The sequence below is a fragment of the Coregonus clupeaformis genome, chromosome 31 (genome assembly GCF_020615455.1).
Source record: "Coregonus clupeaformis isolate EN_2021a chromosome 31, ASM2061545v1, whole genome shotgun sequence".
Classification (NCBI taxonomy): domain Eukaryota; kingdom Metazoa; phylum Chordata; class Actinopteri; order Salmoniformes; family Salmonidae; genus Coregonus; species Coregonus clupeaformis.
Window position 1 is genome coordinate 29,218,594 of NC_059222.1, and position 16,519 is coordinate 29,235,112.

General features: G+C 50.1%; 1 protein-coding gene across 4 annotated transcripts in view; it reads left to right on the top strand.

Annotated features, from left to right (window-relative positions):
- myocd (myocardin) overlaps positions 1 to 16,519 on the top strand; it is a 65,464-nt gene that overhangs the window by 20,176 nt on the left and 28,769 nt on the right. For 3 of the 4 annotated variants that reach the window (XM_041858704.2, XM_041858705.2, XM_041858707.2), the window contains exon 2: positions 15,446 to 15,511. In XM_041858704.2, the coding sequence (XP_041714638.2) occupies positions 15,446 to 15,511 (66 nt within the window). Of the gene's footprint in view, positions 1 to 11,220; positions 11,607 to 15,445; positions 15,512 to 16,519 lie in introns of those variants that run through there. The other variant, XM_041858706.2, reaches the window with a different exon arrangement.

Here is a 16,519-nt window from a genome sequence, read left to right on the forward strand (position 1 = left end):
AGCCTGGTAGTCCTGTGTGGCTTCTATGTAAACCAGCCTGGTAGTCCTGTGTGGCTTCTTTGTAAACCAGCCTGGTAGTCCTGTGTGGCTTCTATGTAAACCAGCCTGGTAGTCCTGTGTGGCTTCTATGTAAACCAGCCTGGTAGTCCTGTGTGGCTTCTATGTAAACCATCCTGGTAGTCCTGTGTGGCTTCTATGTAAACCAGCCTGGTAGTCCTGCGTAGCTTCTATGTAAACCAGCCTGGTAGTCCTCTGTGGCTTGTGTGTCTGATATATGATTTAATTGGTCCTCCTCTGGGAGTGTTTACCTGAGGAGAGTGTACATGTTTCTCTGGTACCTTGGACCTGGCCAGGGACAGTAAGCAGGGGGGGTGTAGCCATTAAAAGAGTCCCGTCTGAAACGGAGACCTACGGCTCTCAGACAGATAAGAGCCAGCTGCTGCTGTTAGGGCTGGGACGGCTGCTATGTCTGCTCTCCCCTACACATACACACAGACACACACATGCATGAACAGCAGTTGGAAATATATACGCACACACACAGACACACGCTTGCAGACAGACATACACACCTCAGACCCCCCACCGTCTCCAGGCCACTTCTGCCACGACAAACCTGCCATGACAAACCTCTTTGCTCACTCTGGCCTCCTCTCTCACTCTCTCCTTCCCCTCCTCTCCCCCTCCTCTCTCACTCTCTCCTTCCCCTCCTCTCACCTCCTCTCTCACTCTCTCCATCCCCTCCTCTCCCCCTCCTCTCTCACTCTCTCCTTCCCATCCTCTCCCCCTCCTCTCTCACTCTCTCCTTCCCATCCTCTCCCCCCTCCTCTCTCACTCTCTCCATCCCCTCCTCTCCCCCTCCTCTCTCACTCTCTCCTTCCCCTCCTCTCCCCCTCCTCTCTCACTCTCTCCTTCCCATCCTCTCCCCCTCCTCTCTCACTCTCTCCTTCCCATCCTCTCCCCCTCCTCTCTCCTCTCTCCTTCCATCCTCTCCCCCTCCTCTCTCACTCTCTCCATCCCCTCCTCTCCCCCTCCTCTCTCACTCTCTCCTTCCCCTCCTCTCCCCCTCCTCTCTCACTCTCTCCTTCCCATCCTCTCCCCCTCCTCTCTCACTCTCTCCTTCCCCTCCTCTCCCCCTCCTCTCTCACTCTCTCCTTCCCATCATCTCCCCCTCCTCTCTCCTTTTCTGCGTCTCCTCTCCTCATCACTCTGGCCCAGGTCTGCTCTAGGGGAGACACAGTGCTTTCCTTTTCTTGTCTGTCTCTAGTCTCCAGTCTGCCTCACAGCCCAGCAGACTGTTGCTTCTCCTCCCAGACGCAGAATGTCTATCCTGTCCCTGGAACACTCAGCCTGGTGGACCAGAGAAGGAGGGAGGATGGGGAGCAGGGAGAGGATAGTTACCATAGTATAAAACACTAATATGATTCAGACTACATTCCACAACACTTCCTCTACACACCCTGATTAACAAATGGCCAAGGGACAACTGGATTCCATGCATGGCACATGTACAGAGATACTGTATGTCAAACATGCGAAGCATGCAAGACTTCCTATCAGTGGCTATTTTGAGGAAACAAAACTGGATACCAGTAATGCACTGTGCAGTGTACACTCTTAGAAATGTTGGTGACTCGAGAAACCCTGGAGATCCTCAAGGAACCCCTGGAGTTCCTCAAGAAGCCATTGCTTGTCAATGGTTCATATTTGCACCTTCGGTTAGTTGAGGGGTTCTTGGAGGAACCTTTAATGGTTCAATGTAGCAACGCGTTCCTGGAGGAACCCTTGAGTTGAGGCGTGGCTTAGTAGGAGCGTGGCTATAAGATATGCTTTTTTTGGCCATCCGTTAGAGTAAATGTAATTCCTGTTCATCTGTTCTGTTATATTGTCATCACATGTTAAGGTTAAACACTGATAGTTTTATAGCTTCAATGAGGCTGACAGAGTTGTATGAGTTCCTCAAGAGCCTATTCAAATCCCAAAGTGGGAATCAGCAATGTTAATATTATTAATATTATATTGGAATATGTAATATGCATAGATATTCAAGGAACATTTTAATTTGCAGTGTACAAACTTAACATGATGACGTTTAAAAATAACTATGTGAAAGCCATGCCTCCAATCTGATAGGCTGCCACCTCTATATTATTAAAAAGGTTAAAAATTAAACCCGTCCCATCACAAAAAAGTTCCAGTTCTAACCTTTATACAAGGGTTCCTCAAAGACCCCTTTTCAACTGGAAAGTTTCCGCCGGTGTCACGCTCGTCGTAAGAAGTGGACCAAGGCGCAGCGTGATATGCGTACATCTTTTAATGAGTACTTATACAAATATACAAAAACAACAAAACGATACGTGAAGTCCTAAGGTTAACAAACACAAACCTCTCCGGAACAAGATCCCACAAATGACAAGTGCAAAACAGGCTGCCTAAGTATGGTTCCCAATCAGAGACAACAAGCCACAGCTGCCTCTGATTGGGAACCACCCCGGCCAACATAGAAATACATGATCTAGAACCTGAACATAGAACATACAACATACTAGAACAGAAACCTGGAAAACTAAACATAGAAACTAACACCCGGGCTCAACATTAAAGAGTCCCCAGAGCCAGGGCGTGACAGTACCCCCCCAAAGGCGCGGACTGCGACCGCGCCAACTAAACCCAACAGGGGAGGGGGCCGGGTGGGCGGATCCAGCTCCGGGCGTGACCACCACTCTCTAGCTACCCCCCCGTAGCGCCCCTGGTCTGGTCCCGCTGGCTGGAGCTGGACATCGGTGGAGCGGATTGCTTAGGCTCCGGTGTGGAGCAGCTGACCGGTACCTGACCAGGCACCGGTGGAAAAGGCACGGGCTGTGCCGGACTGACGACGCGCACCACTGGCTTGGTGCGGGGAGCAGGAACCGGCCGGACCGGGCTGGCGACGCGCACCACTGGCTTGGTGCGGGGAGCAGGAACGGGCCGGACCGGGCTGACGACACGCACCACTGGCTTGGTGCGGGGAGCAGGAACGGGCCGGACCGGGCTGACGACGCACACCACAGGCTTGGTGCGGGGAGCAGGAACAGGCCGGACCGGGCTGGCGACGCGCACCACTGGCTTGGTGCGGGGAGCAGGAACAGGCCGGACCGGGCTGGCGACGCGCACCACAGGCTTGGTGCGGGGACAAGGAACAGGCCCGGCCGGGCTGGCGACGCGCACCACAGGCTTGATGCGAGGGGCAGGAACAGGCCGGGCCGGGCTGGCGACGCGCACCACAGGCTTGGTGCGAGGGGCAGGAACAGGCCGGGCCGGGCTGGCGACGCGCACCACAGGCTTGGAGCGAGGGGCAGGAACAGGCCGGACCGGGCTGGCGACGCGCACCACTGGCTTGGTGCGAGGGGCAGGAACAGGCCGGGTCGGGCTGGCGACGCGCACCACAGGCTTGGTGCGAGGGGCAGGAACAGGCCGGGCCGGGCTGGCGACGCGCACCACAGACTTGGTGCGAGGGGCAGGGACGGGCCGGGCCGGGCTGGCGACGCGCACCACAGGCTTGGTGCAGGGAGCAGGAACGGGCCGGACCGGGCTGGCGACGCGCACCACAGGCTTGGTGCGGGGAGCAGGAACAGGCCGGACCGGGCTGTGGAGACGGACTGGAGGTCTGGAGCAAAGAGCTGACACAACCCGTCCTGGCTGAATGCCTATTTTTACACACTCTGTGTGAGGCATCAGCACAGGACGTACAGGGCTGTGCACTCGTACTGGCACTACAGCAGGTGGCACTGGCGCAGGATATCCGGGACCGAGGAGGGGTACTGGAGGCCACGAGCGTTGAGCCGGCACACTCCGTCCTGGCTGCATGCCCACCTTAGCACGACACGTGCGTGGTGCTAGCACAGGACGTACAGGACTGTGCCGGACCACTCGCGGCACAGTACGCAGCTCCGCATACCTCGGAACCTGCCCAGTCTCACGCTGCCTAGCCTGAGTACGGGGAGTTGGCTCTGCTCTACCTCTAGGCTCCGCCAACCTCCCTTCCAGCCCCCCAAACCTGGTGGCCTCCTCTCCTAATCCACAAACTCGCCCTGTAGCTGCCTCCCGCAGCCCCGTCGTCCATGCCGTGTGCCCCCCCAAAATGTTTTATTGGGGTTGCCTCTCGCCTGTCTGGGCAACCTCCCTCATCGCCCTCCGGTAGCGGACGGTCTCCTCCTCGGTGATCTTCCCCCAACCGAGGAGGACATCCACTAGCGTTACCTCCGGCGTTTGCTCCTGGACACGCTGCTTGGTCCTTATTTGGTGGGATCTTCTGTCACGCTCGTCGTAAGAAGTGGACCAAGGCGCAGCGTGATATGCGTACATCTTTTAATGAGTACTTATACAAATATACAAAAACAACAAAACGATACGTGAAGTCCTAAGGTTAACAAACACAAACCTCTCCGGAACAAGATCCCACAAATGACAAGTGCAAAACAGGCTGCCTAAGTATGGTTCCCAATCAGAGACAACAAGCCACAGCTGCCTCTGATTGGGAACCACCCCGGCCAACATAGAAATACATGATCTAGAACCTGAACATAGAACATACAACATACTAGAACAGAAACCTGGAAAACTAAACATAGAAACTAACACCCGGGCTCAACATTAAAGAGTCCCCAGAGCCAGGGCGTGACAGTACCCCCCCCCCCAAAGGCGCGGACTGCGACCGCGCCAACTAAACCCAACAGGGGAGGGGCCGGGTGGGCGGATCCAGCTCCGGGCGTGACCACCACTCTCTAGCTACCCCCCCGTAGCGCCCCTGGTCTGGTCCCGCTGGCTGGAGCTGGACATCGGTGGAGCGGATTGCTTAGGCTCCGGTGTGGAGCAGCTGACCGGTACCTGACCAGGCACCGGTGGAAAAGGCACGGGCTGTGCCGGACTGACGACGCGCACCACTGGCTTGGTGCGGGGAGCAGGAACCGGCCGGACCGGGCTGGCGACGCGCACCACTGGCTTGGTGCGGGGAGCAGGAACGGGCCGGACCGGGCTGACGACACGCACCACTGGCTTGGTGCGGGGAGCAGGAACGGGCCGGACCGGGCTGACGACGCACACCACAGGCTTGGTGCGGGGAGCAGGAACAGGCCGGACCGGGCTGGCGACGCGCACCACTGGCTTGGTGCGGGGAGCAGGAACAGGCCGGACCGGGCTGGCGACGCGCAACACAGGCTTGGTGCGGGGACAAGGAACAGGCCCGGCCGGGCTGGCGACGCGCACCACAGGCTTGATGCGAGGGGCAGGAACAGGCCGGGCCGGGCTGGCGACGCGCACCACAGGCTTGGTGCGAGGGGCAGGAACAGGCCGGGCCGGGCTGGCGACGCGCACCACAGGCTTGGTGCGAGGGGCAGGAACAGGCCGGACCGGGCTGGCGACGCGCACCACTGGCTTGGTGCGAGGGGCAGGAACAGGCCGGGTCGGGCTGGCGACGCGCACCACAGGCTTGGTGCGAGGGGCAGGAACAGGCCGGGCCGGGCTGGCGACGCGCACCACAGGCTTGGTGCGAGGGGCAGGGACGGGCCGGGCCGGGCTGGCGACGCGCACCACAGGCTTGGTGCAGGGAGCAGGAACGGGCCGGACCGGGCTGGCGACGCGCACCACAGGCTTGGTGCGGGGGAGCAGGAACAGGCCGGACCGGGCTGTGGAGACGGACTGGAGGTCTGGAGCAAAGAGCTGACACAACCCGTCCTGGCTGAATGCCTATTTTTACACACTCTGTGTGAGGCATCAGCACAGGACGTACAGGGCTGTGCACTCATACTGGCACTACAGCATGTGGCACTGGCGCAGGATATCCGGGACCAAGGAGGGGTACTGGAGGCCACGAGCGTTGAGCCAGCACACTCTGTCCTGGCTGCATGCCCACCTTAGCACGACACGTGCGTGGTGCTAGCACAGGACGTACAGGACTGTGCAGGACCACTCACGGCACAGTACGCAGCTCCGCATACCTCGGAACCTGCCCAGTCTCACGCTGCCTAGCCTGAGTACGGGAGTTGGCTCTGCTCTACCTCTAGGCTCCGTCAACCTCCCTTCCAGCCCCCCAAACCTGGTGGCCTCCTCTCCTAATCCACAAACTCGCCCTGTAGCTGCCTCCCGCAGCCCCGTCGTCCATGCCGTGTGCCCCCCCAAAATGTTTTATTGGGGTTGCCTCTCGCCTGTCTGGGCAACCTCCCTCATCGCCCTCCGGTAGCGGACGGTCTCCTCCTCGGTGATCTTCCCCCAACCGAGGAGGACATCCACTAGCGTTACCTCCGGCGTTTGCTCCTGGACACGCTGCTTGGTCCTTATTTGGTGGGATCTTCTGTCACGCTCGTCGTAAGAAGTGGACCAAGGCGCAGCGTGATATGCGTACATCTTTTAATGAGTACTTATACAAATATACAAAAACAACAAAACGATACGTGAAGTCCTAAGGTTAACAAACACAAGAAACTAACACCCTGGCTCAACATTAAAGAGTCCCCAAAGCCAGGGCGTGACAGCCGGTGTGGCAACCCAATAGGTTCTTCCAGGCACCTTTACTTCTAAGAGTGTAGTGAAATAAACAAAAGCTGGGTTAGTGCTATTGTTTTGAAAAAACAGAAATACCTTATTTACATAAGTATTCAGACCCTTTGCTACGAGGCTCGAAATTGAGCTCAGGTGCATCCTGTTTCCATTGATCATCCTTGAGATGTTTCTACAACTTGATTGTAGTCCACCTGTGGTAAATTCAATTGATTGGACATGATTTGGAAAGGCACACACCTGTCTATACAGTGAGGGAAAAAAGTATTTGATCCCCTGCTGATTTTGTACGTTTGCCCACTGACAAAGAAATGATCAGTCTATAATTTTAATGGAGTTTTATTTGAACAGTGAGAGACAGAATAACAACAAAAAAATACAGAAAAACGCATGTCAAAAATGTTATAAATTGATTAGCATTTTAATGAGGGAAATAAGTATTTGACCCCCTCTCAATCAGAAAGATTTCTGGCCTCCAGGTGTCTTTTATACAGGTAACGAACTGAGATTAGGAGCACACTCTTAAAGGGAGTGCTCCTAATCTCAGCTTGTTACCTGTATAAAAGACACCTGGAGGCCTACAACCAAAAAATGTCTGCAGCATTGAAGGTCCCCAAGAACACAGTGTCCTGCATCATTCTTAAATGGAAGAAGTTTGGAACCAGCAAGACTCTTCCTAGAGAAAACAGAGAAATCGGGGAAGAAGGGCCTTGGTCAGGGAGGTGACCAAGAACCCAATGGTCACTCTGACAGAGCTCCAGAGTTCCTCTGTGGAGATGGGAGAACCTTCCAGAAGGACAACCATCTCTGCAGCACTCCACCAATGAGGCCTTTATGGTAGAGTGGCCAGATGGAAGCCACTCCTCAGTAAAAGGCACATGACAGCCCGCTTGGAGTTTGCCAAAAGGCACTTAAAGACTCTCAGACCATGAGAAACAAGATTCTCTGGTTTGATGAAACCAAGATTGAACTCTTTGGCTTGAATGCCAAGCGTCACATCTGGAGGAAACCTGGCACCATCCCTACGGTGTTGGGATGTTTTTCAGCGGCAGGGACTGGGAGACTAGTCAGGATCGAGGGAAAGATGAACAGAGCAAAGTACAGAGAGATCCTTGATGAAAACCTGCTCCAGAGCGCTGGGGCAAAGGTTTACCTTCCATCAGGACAACGACCCTAAGCACACAGCCAAGACAATGCAGGAGTGGCATCAGGACAAGTCTCTGAATGTCCTTGAGTGGCCCAGCCAAAGCCCGAACTTGAATCCGATCTAACATCTCTGGAGAGACCTGAAAATAGCTGTGCAGCAACGCTCCCCATCCAACCTGATGGAGCTTGAAAGGATCTGCAGAGAAGAATGGGAGAAACTCCCCAAATACAGGTGTGCCAAGCTTGTAGCGCCATACCCAAGAAGACTCGAGGCTGTAATCGCTGACAAAGGTGCTTCAACAAAGTACTGAGTAAAGGGTCTGAATACTTATGTAAATGTGATATTTCAGGTGTTTTTTTTTTTATACGTTTGCAAAAAAATTCTAAAAACCTGTTTTTGCTCTGTCATTATGGGGTATTGTGTGTAGATTGATGAGGGGGGAAAACGATTTAATCCATTATAGAATAAGGCTGTAACGTAACAAAATGTGGAAAAGGTAAAGGGGTCTGAATACTTTCTGAATGCGCTGTACATCATTTTCACTTCATATTATTCCATTTTTTTGATCTCCCAACTCTTAAATGAGACATTTCCCCCTGTATCTGTAACACTAGAAAGCAAGTGTACACTAAATGTTCACAATATTAATGTTTTGATAAAGCTGTCTGCACAGTTGGCCAGTAAACAACAGTCTAGTTCTTGGTTAACCTTGCTGATGAGTTAAACGAGAAAAAAAACTACAGTTACAGTACTGTATGTTATTGGCACTGAGTACACATTACTTTTATTATGACGGTGTAGCGTGTCTAAAATGACCATTATACTGTGTAGAGGGTATGGGGGCCAGTTAATGCTGTACTATGTACACAAACATAAATCATAACCCTAAGGTAATGAATCTCTTCCTGAGGAGACACACACCACACACACACATAGAGTATACGGAGGCTCCAGACAGTTCAGATGAGACTTGTCACGTCCGTTGACACACGGCCCAATTAAAGGGGAGGATTAGTCCAGGACTGGGTGACCTCCCCAGGAATCTCCCTCCCATGCTGTGTGTGTACACTGTCAGACCCAACCACCAACCCTCCCTTTAAGCACTCTCACCTGCTAATTAGGGAGGCCAGGAGCCGTGTGTGCATGCGTGTGTGTGTAAGGCACTGAGTGCCCAGGACTGTCAGAGAGGACTCAGTGGATTTGCAGGCCAAGATGTCCTTACATAAATATTTGACTTTACTATTGTAAGTCTATGAGAGTCCAGTCCAACACACGTCATAGCCATGGCGAGCAGTTACGATTTTCATTTCAATTGGATGTCATTTATTGTTTTAAATTATTATATGTTTTATATGTATGAATTCCTTAGTCATTAAACCCAAGTAGGCTTTAGTGTACCATGTTCAGCCGAGGTTATAGGAGTTTTAACGTGAGGAGACGTATACTATCAGACACTGTGTTATTTACTTTGGATAGTTTTGATGTGTGCATCTTGCTCCTGTGTATGAATTGGGCCAGATACTGTAGGACCCAGGGATGGTGATGGGAACAGCCAAGGCTAAGGGACAGTGACAGTGACATCAAGAGCATTCAGCCACATTCCCAGCTGTAGCCGGTGAAGGTTTATTTGGGAACAGTAGCCTTCTGTAACAACACACACTTACACCTGCTGCCCTGTCAGACCAACAGCAGCCATGGACACCAGGTAAGACCCCATGGAACTGAACTAAGATGTTATAGGACTCTGACTTTAGCTAAAGTTCCCAAAGCAAGGCCTCTGTGAGTGTAGTTGAGTATAGTAAAGTATGTTTCGTAGCTGTATGTCGGTTTATGTTATCTGAACTGAAAGAGGCCTTGAGCAGTTAGGAGTTGGGAGTTGAGTGATGATGTGAGTGGGTTGAGTGTTGAGAGATGTGTAAAACTAGCCCTGGTTGATCTGTAAAACAGTTGTTATGGAGCTTTTCTTGTAGTCTCTGAGGAGAGCAGGCACGCAGAGCAGATTGGTGGAGAGAGAGAGAGAGAGAGAGAGAGAGAGAGAGAGAGAGAGAGAGCGAGAGACTGACAAATGCTAGGCTGGTATGTGGGAGATGGAGAAAGGGAAGCCTTGTTGATATCCTTCCTGTTTGGCCCTGTCCGGGGGTTTCTTCGGATGGGGCCACAGTGTCTCCGGACCGCTCCTGTCTCAGCCTCCAGTATTTATGCTGCAGTAGTTTATGTGTCGGGGGGCTGGGGTTAGTTGGTTATACCTGGAGTACTTCTCCTGTCTTATCCAGTGTCCTGTGTGAATTTAAGTATGCTCTCTCTAATTCTCTCGTTCTCTCTTTCTCTCTGAGAACCTGAGCCCTAGGACCATACGTCAGGACTACCGGGCATGCTGACACCTTGCTGTCCCCAGTCCGCCTGGCCTTGCTGCTATTCCAGTTTCAACTGTTCTGCCTGCGGTTACGAAACCCCCTACCTGTCCCAGACCTGCTGTTTTCAACTCTTAATGATCGGCTATGAAAAGCCAACTGAGAGACCTGAGCCCTAGGACCATACGTCGGGACTACCGGACGTGGTGACTCCTTGCTGTCCCCAGTCCGCCTGGCCTTGCTGCTATTCCAGTTTCAACTGTTCTGCCTGCGGTTATGGAACCCCTACCTGTCCCAGACCTGCTGTTTTCAACTCTTAATGATCGGCTATGAAAAGCCAACTGAGATTTATTCCTGATTATTATTTGACCATGCTTGTCACTTATGAAAATTTTTGAACATCTTGGCATGGTTCTGTTATAATCTCCACCCGGCACAGCCAGAAGAGGACTGGCCACCCCTCATAGCCTGGTTCCTCTCTAGGTTTCTTCCTAGGTTTTGGCCTTTCTAGGGAGTTTTTCCTAGCCACCGTGCTTCTACACCTGCATTACTAGCTGTTTGGGGTTTTAGGCTGGGTTTCTGTACAGCACTTCGAGATATTAGCTGATGTAAGAAGGGCTATATAAAATAAAATTGATTGATTGATTGAAATTGATTGATTACTGACTGGAGAGTTATACTACTACTCACTGTACACATCAACGCCAGTCGTTTTGACACAGGTAGTGTGCCTTTTTTAAAAGCTTTCTTTTTGTCCCGTGTGATAGTCTAAATGAATTGTGTATATTCTGTAAGTGTGTGTGTTGGGGTGGGGGTTGTGTGTCTGTGTACAGTCAGTATATCAGCCTGTCTGTCTGTCAGTCTGTCTGTCTGTGTATGTATATGTGTGTGTCTGAATCTCTCTGTGTGTGCAGTGTCAGACTAGTAACATATTCAGAAGGTCTGGGGGAGTCTCCAGTCCAGCCCTCCAGCCTGCAGTCCTCTTGGCTCCCTCTCCCTAGGAGGAGGAGCTACCAGAACCTTTAGCTCCTAGTCCGTGCAGAGGACATCATTACCTACTGGAGGAGGGGTTAGGGGAACTGTGGGAGGGGCTATGGGAAGCCTCAGTGGTTAGCTCCTCCCAGCAGATGGCATATCACTCTACTCTCTCTGGCGTGGACTCAGAGCTCAGAGCTACATGGGACCAAAGTCTGCCTCACTGTCCGACTCCCACAGCTACCCTAGGGAGAGCGAAGGAGTGAGATAGAGAAGAGAATAGAGAGAGCGAGAGAAGAGGAGAGAGAGAGAGAGAGAGAGAGAGAGAGAGAGGAGTGAAGCGATACAAGAGATACACCACCTTTTTTCTTATTTTCTTGTAATAGATGTTGTGTTGTTGATGACGAGCGTTTGGCCAGCTCTGGTCTCGGTCTCTGGTCCCAGGAAGAGGCAGGGTCATTGAAGTGAAAGTGTGTGTCCTGTCCTGTCGCTTGTGCCAGTTTTATTTTTCCCTACTGAACACTGGAACCATACTGTGAGCATTATGACTCTACTTGGCTCTGAACACTCCATACTGATACGAAGCAAGTTTAGATCAGGTAAGATCCTATACTGTGTGTGTGTGTCTCTTTTCATTTCTACTCACCTATCGGTAATCACCTATGCAATTGTCCAGTCATTTGTTCATTCAAACCTTTGGACTGGCACTTTTTTGATGTAATGTATGATACAATGTTTGCACTTGCGTGGAATAAGAAACATGTATTTGTTCAATCCCGTTTGTCCAACCGTCAATACTTGTATTTTGTTGATAGTGTACAGTAGTACCGGTACATGCTCTTTCTTTATCCTTCATCTGTGGTAGAGTATGATTTGCATTGCCTCCCGTGCAGCAGAGCACAGAGGATGAGGGAGGTTGGATGACAGGTGTGTGTAATTTAGTAGGGCCAGCTGATAATGTTGTTGAGGAGGAGCAGAGAGACTCCGTCATCACAGAGTTCATGGAGGATACCACCCATCAGTGGTGCCACCCTTTAATCACGTTGCTCTGCTCTATGGATGCTATGGTGTATAGATGCTTTGTCGTAAAAGTGAAAACACGTGACTGAGGGTACGTGTGTGGTTGGGGGTCGATCCCATTTAGATTTAGTTCATTCGGGAAGTGAACTAAAATTCCAGTTCAAGAACAGCTAAAATCCTAATTGAAAATAAAATATTTGAATTGAAATGGAATCGACCCCAACCTTGTACACTTGTTTCCAAGAGTTCTCTTGTACAGGTTCATGCACTTGTTTGCTTTTGAAGAAAAGCAGCAAGTGACGTTCTGACACTTAAACCCTCAAGGTTCTGATAGAGAATAGTGCAAGGTTAAAGGTTATCATAATTAGGCTGTGATGAGAGCGGTGTGTGTGTGGTGTGTTGGTGACCTTACCTGCCTGGACTACAGTACTGATATAAACCCTTCTAACACACAGCAGCTGTTTGGGCTTCTTCTTGTATATCCCTCTATCTCTGTTCTTTCTCATACACTTAAACACACACACATGCGCGCGCACACACACACACAAACTTCTCTCTCGATCTCTCTCTCTTCTTCTGTCTATGTATCGTGTATATATACAGTCTACTCTTTATCTTGCAACTCTGTCTCTATGTAGATGTCTGTACTGTGAACAATACTGCCCCCTCCCTGAAGGGAATGTTACTGACAGCCAGAGCTACAGTCTAATGCTTGGGACTTTCTCCCTGTCCTGCTCAGTCACAGTTTGATACACACGGTTTACAGTCAACCAGCATTTTATCCAGTGATTCATTTCACTGTGAACAAAACGTAGGGAACCACAATAGTTGAAAGGCTCTGACCAGCTCTCTTTCTCTCTCTTTATTTGACTTCAGTGCAATCTCTCTGCACTCAGCGCGGTAATTGCTTACCAGCAATCGCAGGCTAAATTGTGCTTTTCCTCTGTGTTGTTTAGACCAGCAACTGTGCACTGGGAAATTACCTCTGGGCTCTGGGGGGAGAGCGAGAGAGGGATGGAGAGAGAAGGAGAGAGAGATGTAAGGGCTGGAGTCATTGTAGTGGTATGGCCAGACAGAGAGACTTTCACACGGCAGCGGCTCATGGATTTGGTGTTTGGTGTTGCTGTGACACACACACATTAGGCTGATAGACTGGTTATTAATGCCCTGCTGATGTGGGGAGACTGTTTAGTCTTACATGCTGGGTCACAGAGAGTAAGCTATGGGAACTACTACTGGTAAGATATTCTAGCAGCGAGGGATAAGAATCTCAGAGGGGTCCCAGGGGTGTGTGTGTGTGTGTGTGTGTGTGTGTGTGTGTGTGTGTGTGTGTGTGTGTGTGTGTGTGTGCACGCATGCTTCTCACTAGCATTACATAACTGTACAGGACAGAGATGTTGGAGTTGTATATTATGTCAACACAAAATCTAGGCTCAACGTGTTGAATTAGATTTTTTGTATTTTATTACATTTGTCCATGCCTTCTGCCTCTGGAGAGTTTCATGGCAGTATAAATGGTAGGTTCTGTTATAAACATAACCTTGTTATAAACCCTGATATAACCTCCCAGTAGTGTTCATCTAGCATGTTTTTATTGTATGGAATACCAAGCTTTCCTACTTAAACAAGGGTTATTGTATCTCTATAGCTCTCTCCCTGAATTTAGTTGTGATTAACAGTAGTGTTGGTGTGTCTGTGCTATCTCTGTCTGATTTCAGAGGGCCAGTTGGTGGTAATATTAAAGCAGGGTAGTAACTATAAATCAGCTCAGAGCCAACTCTGTTACACACTGACAGGCACCACACTTCCAAGAATCACGAAGGACAGGGTGAGGATGGATCTGAAAATGATTTGCCCTAATGCCATAAATGTAAGTGTGTGGAGGCGCAAGGGTGTGTGTTTATTTGCGCTGTGAGTGAATGTGTGGGAGACGAGAGAGAGAGAGATAGATGGAGAGAATCATCTCTCAGGTTAGTGGCATTTTAGAAATCTTAGTCTTGTTTGGGGAACTCCTCTTTAGAGGAAACCCCTAACTATATACCCTTTGACCTCTCCAGGAGCATCGCAGCTGCTTTGACAACAGCTGTGCCATGGTCGTTATGACTGTGAGTTGCTGTGACTGTGTTGCCGTGTCTTTTTGCTCCAGGAATAATTTTGATTTGATTAGACTGATAGACATTATTGGACAGTCAATGTTTTAATTGCTGTACCAGTAATTGATATCACCAGAGCAGTGAGCAGACTCTCCTGACATGGGACACAGGCCCTTTTGACAACTGGACGGGCTATTTATGAGCTGTTTAAGATATTAATCACATATTTATAGATACATAAAGTATTAAGAATAATTGTATTAAACCTGGCTGGGATCCAGTGGGGTGGGTAACATATCCATTGACAGAAAGAGAGAGGAAGAGAAGAGCTAAAGAGAGAGATTCAAAGAATTTGAGTACTATACTGAAAAATGGTTTGCATTTTTTTGTCCCAGTGTCCAGTCAGAGTGAATGGCTGTGCTGCTGCCATCTGATGTACAGGGCAGGAGGTCACGGCTCGGGGCTGTAAACTCAATCAGATGTTTAGAGAATTGTGTGTGTCATTATGAAACAGAGGTAGATGGCCTGAGAGGAGGGAGAGATAAAGCCAACACACACACACAGACCAATACATACAGTACTCCTTAAACATCAATGGGTATGTGTCACAGTGTTTCCCTGGCGTATTGATGAAACAGATCTCTTAGACTACGTAGCAGCTCTGTCCATTCAGCGGGCCACTCCAACCAAAGAGCAGCTAAGAGTGATAACCCCCCCCACACACACACACACACACACACACACACACACACACACACACACACACATTCTGGCAGACACAAGGGGCTTTGGATAGAGGTTAAGGGGAGCTCGGGAGACATGGGCCAGTGTGTTTGTCAGAACGCAGACAGATGCACGCCCTCCCAGACCACACACTGCCTAGCAGATCTGTTTAAAGGCCAGGAGCTGTGTTCATCATTCCCTACATCCTGTTCACAGAAATATTTGTCAGCCCACATCGCCATTTCTTCCTTGTTTTGTGTGTCTGTGCAACTCTTCTACGTAATTGCCGCACAGAAAGATTGGCACACAGAGAGATTGGCATGAAGCTTGTTTTGAGGACGGTAGCATCAGAACTTTGAGAACTTTTAAACAGTGGTGTGTTCTATCACTGAAACTTCATTGATGTTGGTTCATGAAACTGTCAAACCCGATTCTCTCACCGTCACACAACCATAACAATACTTTCTCTGCTGCTACGGTAGTCATCTGACATTAGTAGCATACTCAGTCTCTCTACCCCTCCTCTGTATCTCCTTCCCTCGCCCTTTTCTGCCCTCCCTCATCTCTCTGTCTCCCTCCCTTCTCCATCTCTCCCCCTGTAGTTCTGCAGTTAAGACTTCAGCAGAGGAGGACTCGAGAGCAGCTTGCAGACCAAGGCATCATGCCTCGTGAGTAACACTCTTTTACACATGAAGACACATGCATATGTACACATACACATGCATACGCACACACACACACACACACAGCTCATAAGTGTGTGTGACACCATGTACTGTATTACTAGAGCGAGTGAGAGAAAGAGAGAGAGAGAAAAAAAGAGAGAGATTTAACTTGCAACTGACGACGGCGATGAAACACAACGTGCTACATGGCCCTCGCTTCTACGAGCCGACACACTTACCTCATGATAACAAAACGTAGTCCTTAACAATGTAACCAGAGACCCATCTATCCTGATAACACCATGTTCAAGCTGATCTAGGATCTATACCTCTAACACCATAATATGTTATAGCTGATATATGATCTATGATCACCTCTATCCCGATAACACCATATTACAGCTGATCTATGGTCTGTGATCTATGTGGAAGCCTTGAATCATCTTGCACAGTGAGACAGTAAGGGAGTATCAGACAAACAGACAGGCAGGGAGACAGCTAGGTAGAAAGGCGCGCACACACACATGCACACACGAAACAGGTATATTTAATCTGCATTTAATGCTCATAAAATTAGGGCTATATTACAAACTGGCTAACGTCTGTGAGAGAAGCCAGTCACGAGTCATCTCCACAATACAGTCCAGAGTTGTAGCCTGTGTGAGTGCACTAGCCTGAGTATTTATAAACGGCTGCAGGCTGGGGTTAGGGGGTTGTAGTGTAGTAGGGAAGGTAGTTGAATGCTATCTCTCTGGCACGGTTTGACATTCGTTTCACTGGGGCTCCAGCAGTGAGATAACCAGTGGTAAGTGTGTGTGCAGGGGGAATGCAATCCAGAGGCCTAGCCACAGTGTGTGTGTGTGTGTGCCCATGCATCTGTATGTGTGTTAATAGACGGCACTCAGAGAAATCTTCAAAAACCCTTTCCATGTGTACTGCGGACCTCTCGCATACAATCAGCAGATAAACGGCCAATCGAAAAATTCTTCTAAAATAGTATTTGCCCTGTCG